The 14562-nt window shown below is 41.3% G+C and overlaps 2 protein-coding genes across 3 annotated transcripts; one reads left to right on the top strand and one right to left on the bottom strand.

Annotated features, from left to right (window-relative positions):
* Window positions 1-1644: 1644 nt before the first annotated feature.
* zic1 (zic family member 1 (odd-paired homolog, Drosophila)) lies at window positions 1645-5015 on the bottom strand. Its single transcript, XM_012815123.2, has 3 exons — window positions 3735-5015; window positions 3099-3262; window positions 1645-2718 (listed from the first exon to the last, which is right to left on the bottom strand). The coding sequence occupies exons 1-3, from the start codon at window positions 4699-4701 to the stop codon at window positions 2521-2523; spliced, it is 1329 nt and encodes a 442-aa protein (XP_012670577.1). The 5' UTR covers window positions 4702-5015; the 3' UTR covers window positions 1645-2520.
* A 2718-nt stretch (window positions 5016-7733) lies between these two features.
* zic4 (zic family member 4) lies at window positions 7734-14284 on the top strand. 2 transcript variants are annotated; one of them, XM_012815122.3, is made up of 3 exons: window positions 7734-10120; window positions 10229-10846; window positions 13131-14284. In XM_012815122.3, exons 1-3 carry the CDS (start codon window positions 9703-9705, stop codon window positions 13565-13567), a joined length of 1473 nt encoding a protein of 490 aa, XP_012670576.1. In that variant the 5' UTR covers window positions 7734-9702; the 3' UTR covers window positions 13568-14284. The 2 variants fall into 2 exon arrangements, with proteins under 2 accessions (XP_012670576.1, XP_012670575.1); XM_012815121.3 differs by having other exon boundaries at window positions 7737-10846.
* The last annotated feature ends 278 nt before the right edge of the window (window positions 14285-14562 follow it).

Raw genomic sequence — 14562 nt, 5'->3', positions numbered from 1 at the left:
TAATAATGATAGGCATTTTCAACCAAAATGAGCCTCCATAAAAGAGATACATTCCATTGTATGGATCAATACATAACGTCGACTACATAACGCTCGCTACTGCTGGTCTAACGGTGCATGAATGAAAATGTACCCGAACCTTTGGATAGATAGAGTGTTAAATAGAGTCGAACAATTCATTTTATTACCATCATTCACATATCTCGAAGCCTAATAACCCATGAAAGGGAAATATGAATATATTTCAGGAAATCACCATCACCACGAATTTCGGCCATGTTCACTGCTAACGTCTGATTTGCCAAGAGATGTTTTCAAGTCAATTCTCCCTCGCTCTCTCATGCGAAAACATAGACCCCTCCCCCCTACACACACACACACACACACTCTCTCTCTCTCTCACACACAAATATTTTGGAAAAGGGGGAGATGGTGTAACTTGAAACAATTATTGTAAGCCAATATAACTGTTTTGCTTTAATTTCAGTATTAACACACATTTATTGAGATTAAGATGCCCCCGGGCTGGCTTAATCCTATACTCAAGAAACATATCATTACCGGTGAGAGTAGGCCTATATTCGAATCATGTTGGTCTGTCAGAACAAAGAACAAATTAGGCGATCCACTGATCACACTGAGTAACTGTAATCGATACGCAAAGAAAGTTTTTTGCAGAGTTTAAAACGGTGCACACGCGAGTTCTCTCTCTCTCTCTTCCTCTCTCTCTCTCTCTCTCTCTCTCTCACACACACACACACACACCCACACACACACGCACGCACGCACATGCACTCACTCACGCACGGTCGCACACACTCACGCGCGCGCACACACACACACACACACACAAGCGTGTTACTTTTCTCGTGTATAATATATCAACTCTGTTTAGATTACTATTTATTTCCACGTCTAAGCAGAAGGCCAATACACACAGCGCTTTCGCTTTTGCTTTCTCCCATGTGTACTGGCAGTGTTAACCAAGCTCATGATCGCTGGCGGTTGTTGATGTGATCTCTGCCTAATGGCGCGGTCAAGCAAGCTGCAACGTGGAACAAAGCCTGACAGTGACTCCAACCGTGGTAAAGTTAGAAGGCTGCCCTCTCCTCTACAATCTCTGAGACCTAACAATAAGAAATTGCATTAGTCTGTAAGACCACACTACATGGCATAAACTATTTAGTTTACATTGAGGAATAAAACCGTCACCATTAATCGTTTTAATACACACATTACTCGAGGGACAAGGAGAGTGTTGGTAATTCTGGATAATAAGAAGGGCTGAAGGAGAAAATTAAATTACGTCAAAATAATTCGCTTTACCGAATTAGAAAGTGAAAATTAAATAGGCGAGCATGATGTGATTTATTAGGTTGAAATGAATGTTTAGTTTGACTCTGGATGTTATGGCTCAATGTTGTAGGCTATTTACTAACTTTTGATAACAAAAATAGGTGAAATTTCAGTGAGAATTTTCATTAAATTGTGGTTAAAAACACCCGCTTATTGTTCAAAGACATCTCTGCGAATATCTGAGTTATTGGTGAGGTTACCGAGAGCATGCATGTCCATGTGGGCACAATATAAATAAACAAAGCTTGAAAAAAACACTTTGAGAAATAAATGTGAAAGGCATTCTTGTTGTGCTTTTAATACTTTAATATTGTACGAAATGTAACCAAACATTATTTTGTAAACTAGATTTTACATTGCCTACGAACGCATTTCTCCATAAATACCGATCAATTCTAACATGTGTTACCGGCCCTTTACATGCGGATAAATATGGAAAATTGAGTTATATACAGGTAATAATTTCTTGCAATTGCCATGGCAATAGACAGATAGTTTTATATTTTCTCACTTACATAAACAGATTGACACGGAGTTTCAGGCTTTCACTACACGATTTATCGACATGACATTAAATAACAACAATGATACTGTGCTACTCAGACGACTTCAGACGAAATGTTGCACTGTATACAAAAGCACATTAATACTAATAGTCGGTTAGGTCGACGTGTAGACTGTAGTAATACTGAGTAATTCACATTTGGTACACATTAACTATAACATTCTTTTCAATCAAGACTATTAATCGCAATATTCTTAAAAACCATCTCATTTTCCATATATCTAGGGACCACATTTTCACAAATTCCCTTAAACTGTAATATACCTATTTACAAAATAAAATATTACATTTTGAACTAGGGTGAATCTTTATGTACAAAACAGGCCAAGACCCGCAGATAGCATGCAATCGTAGATCACTTGTGTGCAGTATTTTCCAAATAATAATAATAAAAAAAACATTGGAAAAAATAACTTGTTTCTCGGCCTTGTATCTCGTCCATGCATTGCGCGCTCTCTCTCCCTCCCTCTTTGCTAGACAGCCTTTAAAATGGACTTCCTTGTCTTTTTCTTTCTTTTTTGTTCTGTCGGTCCACGTGAATAGGCTTTTCAGTCTTTGATTCCAAGCAGTCCTAATTCTGCAGTCTTTTGAAAATATGTTTACACGTACCATTCATTAAAATTTGACGACAGCGAGCTGTGACTGGTCGTGTGATGTACTGTCGAAGATGCTGGCGATATGGAACTGCTGCTCTGGTTCTCTGTGGATGGGGATACAATGGTGGGAGGCGTAGAAGACTCGTACCCTGAACTGGCCGCTGGTGATGGTTGTGATCCTTGAGTTGAGGCTTCGTGAACCTGCGACACAGATGCAACACAGGCCAATTTTAGCACGCAACCTTTGTTCTGAAAAGAGAAACGCTACTTTGTAAACAAACATTCTGGAGGTAACCATTACAGACAGACAACTAGTGGAATTGCTGGAATAAGACAAATCCAAACATTACTGGAACATGAATACACAATTGTACGAAAGACAAAAGTTTCTCGGCGATAAAATAATGTACTTGATCGTTAATGCAATGCACATTTAATTTAGGCCTATCTGGAAAATTAATTTGTAAACTGTATTGCCAGTAGAAAACTCATCAGTGGTGCTGCTCTAGGTCACATTAAACAAAACTGTTAAGAGGCAGAGAGATACAATAATACAAACAAATAACCGATAGATGTATTACCTTCATGTGTTTTCGGAGGGAGCTGGGATGTGTGTACGATTTGTCACACATTTTGCAGAGATAGGGCTTGTCAGACGTATGGACGTGCATGTGTTTCTTGCGGTCGCTGCTATTTGCAAAACGCCTGTCGCAGCCTTCAAACTCACACTTAAAAGGTTTCTCACCTAGCAGAAAAACAGGAAAAAATATAATCAAGCTCCATACAAAACAATATGGTGAATTATACAAGATAGTACACGAACACGCCACAAAAGTTTCCTATTTGAAAGAAACACAAACACTTCAGTTTGAATTCGTAATAATTCGATCATGCACATGCACATGTACTGATGTCAGCCTTTAGGAATTCTAGGTTCTGTTTGACATAGTCTCAAAATTCTGCAAGAGATTTTACAGTTCAAATTCAGTTTTGCACTATACGGTTGATTTAATTAGCCCGTCTTCTACAAAACAAAGTATTGGTTTATGAAATACCATTACTATTTGCAAACTTTTACAGTGTTTACATTGGCTTTTTGAAACCTGTTTCATCTTAGCGCCATTTTAGGGCTGTACAACGCAACAATAATATTTCACATAGACCTTGTTTTCAGGCGTCAAAAGAAAGGAGAACAGACGGGTAGTTATAATTCTTACCAGTGTGAGTTCTTTTGTGAATTTTAAGATTTTCCGATCGTGCAAACACTTTGCCACAGCCGGGGAATGGACATGGGAACGGCTTTTCTCCAGTATGCACTCGAATGTGATTTACAAGTTTGTATTTCGCTTTGAAGGGTTTCCCTTCTCGGGCACACTCTTCCCAAAAACAAATATGATTCGACTGCTCTGGACCCCCGACATGCTCCACCGTGAGGTGAGTCACGAGCTCGTGCATCGTGCTGAAAGTTTTGTTACATGCCTTTTTCGGATTCGTCAGTTGTTCTGGCTCGACCCACTTGCAGATTAGTTCTTGTTTTATGGGTTGCCTCATATAACGGAAGAAGGCCCCAGCTCCGTGATGAGCAGCCATATTCATGTTCATGGGGCCGTACCCGTGCAATTGGGTCGAGGCATAGTGCTCAGATCTCGGACTTGTTACATGGCCGTACTGCTCGGCTCTCCCGTACATGTCCCCCGAAAACCCCAGGCGCATTTGACTGTTCACGACGTTTGAAGATGCGTGGGAAGCCGCTTGCTCGTGAAGTCCGGGGAAGAGCAGGTGCCCCGCAGCATCAGAGTGTCCATGTGGCCCTGCGAAACTTCCCGCAGCGGAAGCGAAGAGACTGTGCTGTGCACTAGTGGCATCTCCGAACCCCCGATTCCGAAACAGAAAGTCCCGGGTGGAGTTGAAAGCTGCGGTGGAGTAAGAGCTGACATGGGTGGGATGGTGGTGGTGTCCAAGGGCAGCTGCCGCGTAGCCGGGCGCCTGTGAAGAAAACGCCGTTTGCCCAGAACCAAGATCATGCGAGCTGTGGTTGATTTTGAAAGCACCCATTCCATCGGCGAAGGGATTGATCCCCAAAGCCACCTCTCTATCCGTGACTTCGCCTGTTGAGTGATGCCGGGAGGAACCGAAAGTAGTCACCCCAATGGTAGGATACTGTGGTCCTGCGTCCAAGAGCATCTTCAGTCAGAAACAGAGGCGACTGAGAGCAAGAATAAAAAATCACGCACAAGTACTCACGCCACTACTACCTCGACTCTGCGAATTTGTCTGACTTCAGTGAGCTAAGCAAACTCCGTTACCGTATTTCTATTTACTTTTAGTGGAGAGGAATATTCCCCACTCCCTCTCATCCGATGCACACGCAAATCATGCACAATATTGTCTTTTGCGGTTTGTCTTCCTGTGGCGCAACTTTCACCTCCTCAGTCAGGCGGTGAGCTCCAGACTGATAGTCGCAATCATTCCTGCAGATAAATGAATTGAAAAGACAACACAGTCCACCCCTGATGAATGGGAGAGGAGGGGGGCGTCACGTGACTCCTAGCCCCGTCGATCATTGGAGAAGGCGTTCTCCCCCCACCAACGTTCACTCACCAAATAACAGACCGTGTTCCTACTCCAGTGCTTCTACTCCAGTCCTATTGGTTCGTATATATCATCAATCCCAGGTATTGTGGTGAGGTTGCTGATTGTGATTTTTGTGTACAAATTGAATCTCTTGTCTATAAACAGAATTGATGAATATGAAACGTGTGATACGGCAAAAATCGTGAATCTTAAAGAAATAAACATCAAAGTGTGTACAGGCCTATACGAGTATATTTTTGAGGTTTCTGGGGTCAAAATAAGTATACTTGAAACAGCCTAATTGTATCCTCTGTGAAAACACTTGTTGAAACACCCATGAATCCATTGCTGTGGGTAGAATGCAATGGGCTAATACAAGGCTACCAAATGTTTTCTCGGAATGTCATTTTTTATTATTTGATGGTAGCCTATTTTCTAACATGATCTACTATCTGATGCCACATAAGCCCAGAGAGCTTGGTCTGTGCTCTTCTTTGAAAATAATTAATTCGGGAGACCGTAGAGGAGATTCTATTGGCAATCAAAAAAACCCACAATGGTCTTGGCCGACATTATTGTGCTTTGCAGTGAGCCTTGCCAGGGATCATTGGTCGGTGAAATCAGACTTTAAAGCTTTAGAGCGTTAAGTGATACACTGATGTATATCCATAACACTGTAGTTCGTAATATAGCAATTTCACTGACATATTGACCCTAGGGGTAAAACTTTTGTCACCAATATTGAAGAACCACAACAACCTAATGTAACGACTACTGTAATTGTTACCTGTTAGTGAATGAATCTATTTTTACACGTTTTCTTTGCGTTCAGGCGTAAACCACACACTTAGTGGAAGAAAGATGGTTGATCTCTCTCTTGGCCGTATATACCTTACTTGCACACATACATAAATATGATAATGATACTATTATCCCAGTAACTTGTAGAAAAATGCATTTGTAAGTGGGGGTTGGGGAAAACACATCACATACATCACATTCGTATCATGTAAAAAGTTGTGGGTTGTCGAAGTTATCAAGTGGGATTTGCGGCTCTCTCTGCAGGAAACTCCAGCGGCTGGAGTTCAAAGCCGCACGCACAGACGTGCCATATGAGCCATTAAAATATCATCCGGTCTACTAGCTTCTGCTACATTTCTAAACTCTTTGCTGAGAGAGTGAAAGCAAGAGATTGGAGTCCTTTGTCTAACATTCTACTCAGTTGCAGTTTTAAAGAAGTTATATGAAAAAATCTGGAAGACGCCAACAGGTGGAAACGGTAAGAACGACACATGAAGAGATCCCTTGAACAAATGAAAGAGTTAAAGACGAAAACATGTTAGTGGAGTTAAGTCTTGAAAAACTGTTATCGACTAGTTGTATACCAGGCCTTCGATTTGTATGTAGATTAACTTTGGATGTTAAGTTTCATAAAACATGTTGCGGCATGCATACATGGTCTAACGTTGATTACAAGACAGTTAACTCTTTACTCGCACTTGTATATGATCAGTTGGTTATTAAATGCACCATATTCCAGCGCTTCGTCACAAATTATGCTGTTAAGACAAGAGTTATGGAAGTCTCAACCCTTCGTGAACGCAATGCATATTTTGTGAACATATCTTCCTCCCCCGCTTCTTGTTCTTGTTCTCCTTCATGCTCTTACTTCTAGCGTCCATCCTTCCTTGCCCGAGAGCAACACAAAAATATCTCTTCCAAATGTTCGTGCGTCTAGCCTTGTGTCAGGACATGCCTTTAGGGTGACGCTACGACCGGCGACATTCTCTGTTCTGTAATGATCTCCCTCAGTATCTGTCGTAGTTCATATAATGTTTACTTATATCTGACGTGTTTGGCGGGGTGTTGTCATCAAAGGCCTTTGACAGATCAATTCTGATGAGGATATCTCACGAGACATTCAGTTTTACTGACATTAATTTCATACAATGGACACATTTTCCATTAAATGTGCATGTTGCAATCACTGTGGTTACCACCAAGACACTTAAGCTCACTCTCAAACGTACGTTATAGCTTGGGCACTGAGGGTATTGTGGATTTCAGAACAAAGTCCGGTAGGTTGAGATGTCAAAGGTCGTGCTTTGAAATATAACCCTACACCAGGCATGCCGTAACAGCATTTGTGTTTTTTGTTTCATTCACGCTGACATATTGAGAAGAATTTGGGAAATTTTAAAATGAAACGTTTTCATCGCCTCGACAATCGACGACGGGACTAGCGCATCTGCATTAAGGCTACGATTCCCTTGTTTCTTAGTGTGGGCCTGGGTTGAAACATAACCTAATGCTGATTAGCCAACCAACGCACTTTTTTAAATTACTACAAGTAATACTTTAAACTAATATTGTATTTTTTTCTTGAGACCAATTTTTCATCACTGTCATCCCTGGATGTAATATTTCCTTATGGTCAATTCACCAGACAGCAGATCTCGAAAGAGACCTTCGTGCATAAGTACTATGGCAGTGCCCAAAAGCTTATGAAATATTGGCGTGACATTCTGTCAAAAGAAATTAAGCTCTTACTGCCTCAGAACTACCCATCGCTCCTGGAGGCGAATGAATCACTGATTGACTGTGGCCACTTGTAGGCTAATACGCCCAATGGCCACGAAGATTTTACATGTGATATTTGACATGAATCTGATGGTAACTGTTTAACCTCCTTTTGGGTCAGCTCACATAACAATTCATATTTGACTCCGGCTGATTTGATTAAGATAAACGTCCCAAGCATTCATGATCAAGGTAAGAATACTTTATAGTCATCATAGATTTTGGAGTAGGCTACGGCCTTGTATTTCTACTTTAGTTTTGTTGAATTCGAAATGGAGAAGGATTGTATTGCAATATGAGGTTTCCAAGTCTGGAATATAAATGTCTCCATTAAAACGCCTTGCAAAAATCAGTCAAGAAATGTTAACAAATAGATTTTCAGAAAGAGTGGTTTAGATAAGATTTTTTGTCCCGGAGAATTTTATCTAATTTGGTGTTAATCTAGCCTCCCGCAGAATCGAGTGGACTCTCAGCCCACTGTTTTGAGAGGGAATTTTTACAAAAGCGAGGGAAATAAACAAACCGAAGTTATGTACTCATATTATTTTGCCAGTGGTCAATTGATAATCCTTTGATTAGGCTGAGTGTTTTTTTACTCTGTACATGCTGTATTCTGGAAAATTGACTCGAATTTTGACACGAATTCTTCTATCTGCATGCTTCAGATGGTCCGAAAGTAGTTTCCAGCCTAGGCTCCGAGGAATGAGAGTGCCGAACATTGTGATGTTTTGAGCAGGCCATATGTGAGAACTCATGCTGAAGAATCTAGCAGTGAGCAGCGGAGAGAATCTGGATTTATCATTGTCACAGAAATTCATATCTCCAAGGTTTATGTCATTTTTGAAATATTTTGTAGAATTATAGGACCAATTACATCACGACTGAGTTACTAAATCGCGGTGGACACTAAGTGTGAAACAGTTTATATGTTTTTTTTTAATTTTCAATTTTTATCAGACAATCTTTTCCAACACAGGGTTGCGCATTCTATGGTCACTCTAGCGTTTTGTCTGCTGTGTCTCACGCTGCTGCCCGTGCTTGCGCGGGCTTCTTCATTTAGGCGCCTCCTCCTGCGTTGTCGATCCACGGTCACTTGCAAGCTGGGGCCGACCGAAGTCGTGGGCGAAATTAGGCTACCCCTAACTATAATATCAGGTCCCTTACATTTCAGCAATGGTCGGTGTCAATCCCTTCACAAATTCAGAGGAACCGATTCTATGACGAGGTGGAGGAAGCACCGTTCGGAGGATAGAAAAAAGAAGGGCGGACTGTCATGTAAAATACATTTCTTTACCGTTGCGGTTTGTGTATGCGAATGCACCCTATTCTTTCGAGTTATGTTAGTGAACTTATAGAATGGCACCATCTATTCCTAGTCGTAAAACTACATGTAAGTTAGTGAGAATTAATTAATTTTGATCAGTAGGTCTAATCAATATAAATGTTTTGTAGATGATAAGCAATGAAAATCTAGATTAGCATTTCATTTTTGAACCATATAACCCGGTTCGTACCGTCTTAAAAATTAAGACTTTGCAGCCAGCAGTCACTTTGCAACTCTTGCGTAGCCTATCCAGCGTAATGATTTTATAACAACTGCTTTGTGAAATTGATTTAACTTAGGCGATTGGGGTTGAAAGTACAGTAGCCTTTGCATAAAAACAATATATATTTTTTTCCAAGTGTTGCCCAAGGCACGGCGCAGGCGCTCTAACTGCTTGCTGTCACTAAAGCATTTTTCTTCACATTGGAAACTGTCACAAGTGACGTCAATCACCGAGAACTGACCAATTAGAGCGCAGGGTGATTGTTTAGCTCCACGGGCTGCACAGCCTACCATGAATCTCTATTCAGTATATCAAAGCGTCCTGCTGCTGCCTCTCAACCGAATGGGATTCCATGTAGGCACTGAGATAGAGTCTAAACTTTAGAGTTTTATTTTTTTTTGTATTTTTTCCTTGCGATTAAAATATATTTGTCATCATCATTATTATTTTGCCTGCTGTCAAAGTTATTCTAAAATTAGGAGTAATGAGCGTGGATGCTTTGGGAAGCCCTGTGATGGACCCTACGTTTTCCAAACGGAACACAGCGCTGAGATTAGTTGACTTGGCAGGGGCTCACCACCATCACCATCATCACCACCATACCCCTCAGAGCGTGACAGGCTTCCCGGGGTTCAGCAGCCATCCACACTCAATGGCTCACGCGCACCCTGGGGAGATTACTGCGGAACCCCGCCTGGGGCCGAGTCCATTCGGGCCAGAACACATGGGGCACTCCGCGGCCCTCAAAATCAGCCCAGCCCATCATTATCCCCACCACCATCACCACAATCATCATATTGCAGGCCACAGTGAAGTGGTCTCCAGTCAAACGGGAGCTTTTGGCCCGGTGCAGGCGACGGTCCCATACTCTATGTCTCATACGGCCCAGGCATTATCCGCAGGTAGGGATTTCCTCATACGACGAGATCTGACAGCTCAAGCCATGCCAGTGCTGACCGACCAGTCTACTGGTACAGCCTCTCACCACGGAATGTTTGTCTCAACAACAGGTAGCTATCCGGGACACTATGGTCATCACCCCGATGCTGCGAACCATACCCTCTTCCCCGGACTTCATCACGAACAGCCTAACGGAGCTCCAGGTGGCCAAGCGCTGAACGGACAAATACGGTTAGGAATACCTGGAGAAATGTACGTTAGATCTGATCACTTGAGTCAAGTGGCAAGCTCCAGGACAGATCCATTTGCTGCATCGCCTCTGCACAGCTACGGCGGTCTCAATCTGAACATGAACCTCAGCGCTCACCACCACCACGGACCAGGAGCCTTTTTTCGGTACATGAGGCAACCGATTAAGCAAGAACTGATCTGCAAATGGTTAGAACCGGAGCACTCGGTGAAAAAACTTTGCTCCAAAACTTACAGCACCATGCACGAACTGGTGACGCATGTGACAGTGGAACATGTCGGGGGACCAGAGCAAGCAAACCATATATGTTTTTGGGAAGAGTGTCCACGGGAAGGAAAGCCTTTTAAAGCCAAGTATAAACTTGTAAATCATATCAGAGTGCACACCGGAGAAAAACCATTCCCGTGTCCATTCCCCGGCTGTGGAAAAGTATTCGCGAGGTCGGAAAATCTTAAAATTCACAAAAGAACTCATACAGGTCAGTAATTTCACTTCTACCATGCTGCAAATGTATTCTAAACTTGCACGTTAAATTTAAGTTTTAAAAATGTCACAATCTTTGAAATATCGTGCAGTGTGTTTACGAGTAGGCAAGGCCTAGCCTTTTTGATTTTGAACTTCACAAATCGAATTAAGATGGCTTCATTGTAACTGTTGTGGATACGAGAAATAGTAAAGATATTGGTCGTTAAATACAAGCATGTCAATGTTAAATCGTTACCCTATCACTGTGGAATGTATGACTACTTTTTACATTTGTATTCCTCTGTTTACCATTGGGCTTCTTATGCTAGAAGTGAAAAAGACAGCTCAGTAAATATGTCGATCTTACCTTTCTATGGCTGCAAAGACTGTTCTTACGCACAGAATTATATGACACGCTCAGGTGGTGGAAAGTTATTCAAAGCTGCGATCTAGCGGTTTTGGTGACTCAGTTGAGCAGCTTGACGAGCTATTTCAAACCAAAAAAAGAGTAGGCTAGCATTCATTGTGGCCTGTGATGGTTTCTATAAAGTTATGTCAGTGGGTAAAATACAGCTATCTATACGTCGACATCCAGGTTCTGATTTCTAAAGTGTGTGGTAGGCATATTGGGTTTGTCGTCTGCTTTTCTGGTGCGGTCTCTATTTTATATATGTTTTTAAATGTATTTTGTACATTTATGCGTGCTGTTGGTAGCTACTTGTTGCCATTGTGTTGTGTGTTCAGGTTATGCGAAGGCTTGAGATTAATCTTGCTGGTGTTTTGAATTCTCTGTGGAAGAAGTGTGTCTTGGAAATTCCTCATGCCTCACGAAATGAAATATATTTGATCAGAGATTGCATGCAATTTTAGCATAAAAGTTAAGACCTATTTCACATCCAACAGGTATTCGGGTTGATTGTTGTTTAAACAGTAAAGGTCACTTAGTTGTCAGTGAAGGTCAGGTAAGCCACAAGATTATAGTATATGACAACAGTCAGGTGTCCGACAAAGCAACACATGAAGGGCCCATACTGTAGGACAGTCACTGAAACTGATGACGCTTTAGATATCAGTTGTGAAGTTATTGTGGCTCATCAATGACTGTGGCGTAGCATGCAACAAGTCCATGACACGACGAAGTAGTATTGAGTACTAGCTAGCGGCAATGGGAGGTTGCACAAGACTATTAGAGCGCATTTTATTAACTGCGGTCCATTTACTTCACCAACTTCGTATCATGCGCTTAATGATTTTTATGAAATTTTAGTATTATTTTTAGTTTCCCAGTTAAGACTTGGACAGCAAGCATAGGCCTAACCTAGTGTAAATATGCAAGACTATGGTAAAGCTTAGTGTGCAAAACCTCCTTCAAAACCATTTAGTACACCAACCATTTGTGAATATCACATATTGCTGTTTTACAACTTCTGAGAGAACATGAGAGAACAAGTTGTTCTGTGATGCCCTGGATTTTATCAAGAGATGGCTTGGTAACAGGACATTTTTCTCCAATTATATCATGATGTGTTGGTTCCCCAGGGCAGAGGCGTTGTTTTGCAGGCCAATTCAAATCTTTGGTTATGGCTGTGGTTTCCTATGGGGCTCCTCCTTGCTTCTTGCTTGTTGTACACTAATATTCCTGATTGGTTATAGCAATCCAGCAGCTGAAGGTCAAATTGATATTCAGCACGCAAGTGTAATTAGACAGCAGCAATTACGTATTCTCAGAAGGACATGGCTCACGCCCATTCCGCCGAAATCAGCATCTTGTTATTTGAATGTAGGCTAATTTATTAGATACATCATTTGACCTGTCCGTGATTATCCTACGTCACAGAGGAATAGCCTCATAGCCCATTACTAGTGGCCCATAAGGTTTTACTCCTCGAAATGATGTTTTTGAGCTATAAAATAAAGCACATCACGATTAAATATTCATTGCCAACGTTATCAGTATGTACCATAGTTTGAATAAGGGCTGTGTGAAAAAAGGTTCAAAGGATAGGCCATTAAATGTCTGTTTAATTTACACTGTAGCTTGTTTAAATCAAAGTTGTATACACGTTGAGTCACTCTTGTCTTCAGGCTATAGGTCTACTGTAAGAACCAAATCTCATTTAGATTTTATCCTCTACTGTAGACCTACCAATATGCAGGACAACTTGTCAGCTGTAATATAATATTTTTGTCATCAATCAAATAAATAGAAGTCTTGCATGCACTCCTTGCTTTTGACAGATTGTATCATTAGAGCTGTTTGTGAATTTTGTCTCTTGACTTCTTCCCTCTCATCTTAGGCGAGAAGCCCTTTAAATGTGAGTTTGACGGATGTGATAGACGCTTCGCCAACAGCAGTGACCGGAAGAAGCACTCCCACGTGCACACCAGCGATAAGCCCTACAACTGCAAAGTGAGAGGTTGTGACAAATCCTACACGCACCCCAGCTCTTTGCGAAAACACATGAAAGTGCACTGCAAGTCCCCACCTCCGAGTTCTGGTTACGAGTCATCGACTCCATCTCTCGTTTCACCCTCATCAGACTTGGGCCGTGAGCCAGCTCCCTCCTCACTGTCCGAACCTCTCTCTGCGTCTCAGCCCGCTAATCTAAGCGAGTGGTACGTTTGTCACAGTTCAGGTGCCAGTGGCTCCCAGACCCCTCCCAGCGGCTCCTCCACACCTGACCCTTCAGAGAGGCCTCCATACAGGAACCCCCACTCCAGGGACACATTCTAACAATATAGTTCGAGTATAAAAAAAATAATATCTGGGAAATGCATTGGATTCATAATAATTTTATTTGAGGAGAGTCCATTTTCACGACTTACATGTCTAAATGCACTGGCATATCGACAAATGAGGACACTGCCAATCCGCCAATTGAAATAGCCAGCTAATATGAGTGTTAATTTCTTATACAATGTAATGGTTACTCGTAAGCATGTGGCTGTATTATTTTGTTAATTCAGGTTAGACATCAATATCTTTTTAATTTATTTTTGAATCTGACTTGGACATTTTTGTAATATCGAACCAAAGTGTTTCAATAGAACAAAGTGTACATTTGTATATTGCAACGTTTTAATGTGTAAGTGTTAACAGTAATTTTGTATGGTTCAGTCTTTCAGCTATTTTGAATTTTTTGCTACTATTGTTTGTATAAAATTAATATTTGAAATTGTTTAAATTTCATAACGAATTATTTCCTCCATTTGTGCTTTATCGGGACTATTGACCGAAGCGTTGTTACTGTATTTGCTATGACAGACATAACATTCAAAACTATTGCAGTCATTGGTCAGTGTTGGCATTTTGTGATTTTGTAATACTTGTTAAAGTTTGTTAACAATGCATTTTATGACAATTCGATTGACAAGAGGGGACTCAAGATGTGTATCAAACTGCCTTGTAATTTGTCAGTATTTTGAATAAATTGTGTATTATAAATTGAAATTGAGACTGCCTTCCCCAAATTCTGGAGTGTGTATGAACATATTGCTTACGGAACTCTAAAGGTCTGTGAGAAATTATGACTGAGAGAGAGAGAGAGAGAGAGAGAGAGAGAGAGAGTTGAGCTGTTAAGTCACTTAAGTGACGTGACAATAGTTCCTCGAACTGTAACGGAAAAGACTTCTAAAATCACATGAAAAGGTTATCATGTTAGAAGGACACAGAACGGCTTTTTATCGTTTGTATTCACTCTCTTTTAAACTCGTCATGGACAGTGGCCT

This window comes from Clupea harengus, chromosome 17, assembly GCF_900700415.2.
Source record: "Clupea harengus chromosome 17, Ch_v2.0.2, whole genome shotgun sequence".
Classification (NCBI taxonomy): Eukaryota; Metazoa; Chordata; class Actinopteri; order Clupeiformes; family Clupeidae; genus Clupea; species Clupea harengus.
The sequence above is the reverse complement of the archived record's forward strand: the minus strand, read 5'-3'. Positions and strand labels throughout refer to the sequence as shown.

What these genes read in the sequence shown, in the direction of transcription:
- zic4 (XM_012815121.3), top strand. Translation starts at nt 9,703, where the DNA reads ATGAGCGTGGATGCTTTGGGAAGCCCTGTGATGGACCCTACGTTTTCC. An exon ending in TCACAAAAGAACTCATACAG is followed by an intron (nt 10,847 to 13,130) that starts GTCAGTAATTTC and finishes CTCTCATCTTAG; the next exon opens with GCGAGAAGCCCTTTAAATGT.
- zic1 (XM_012815123.2), bottom strand. Translation starts at nt 4,701, where the DNA reads ATGCTCTTGGACGCAGGACCACAGTATCCTACCATTGGGGTGACTACT. An exon ending in TCACAAAAGAACTCACACTG is followed by an intron (nt 3,263 to 3,734) that starts GTAAGAATTATA and finishes TTTTTCTGCTAG; the next exon opens with GTGAGAAACCTTTTAAGTGT. An exon ending in CCCTCCGAAAACACATGAAG is followed by an intron (nt 2,719 to 3,098) that starts GTAATACATCTA and finishes TCTGTGTCGCAG; the next exon opens with GTTCACGAAGCCTCAACTCA.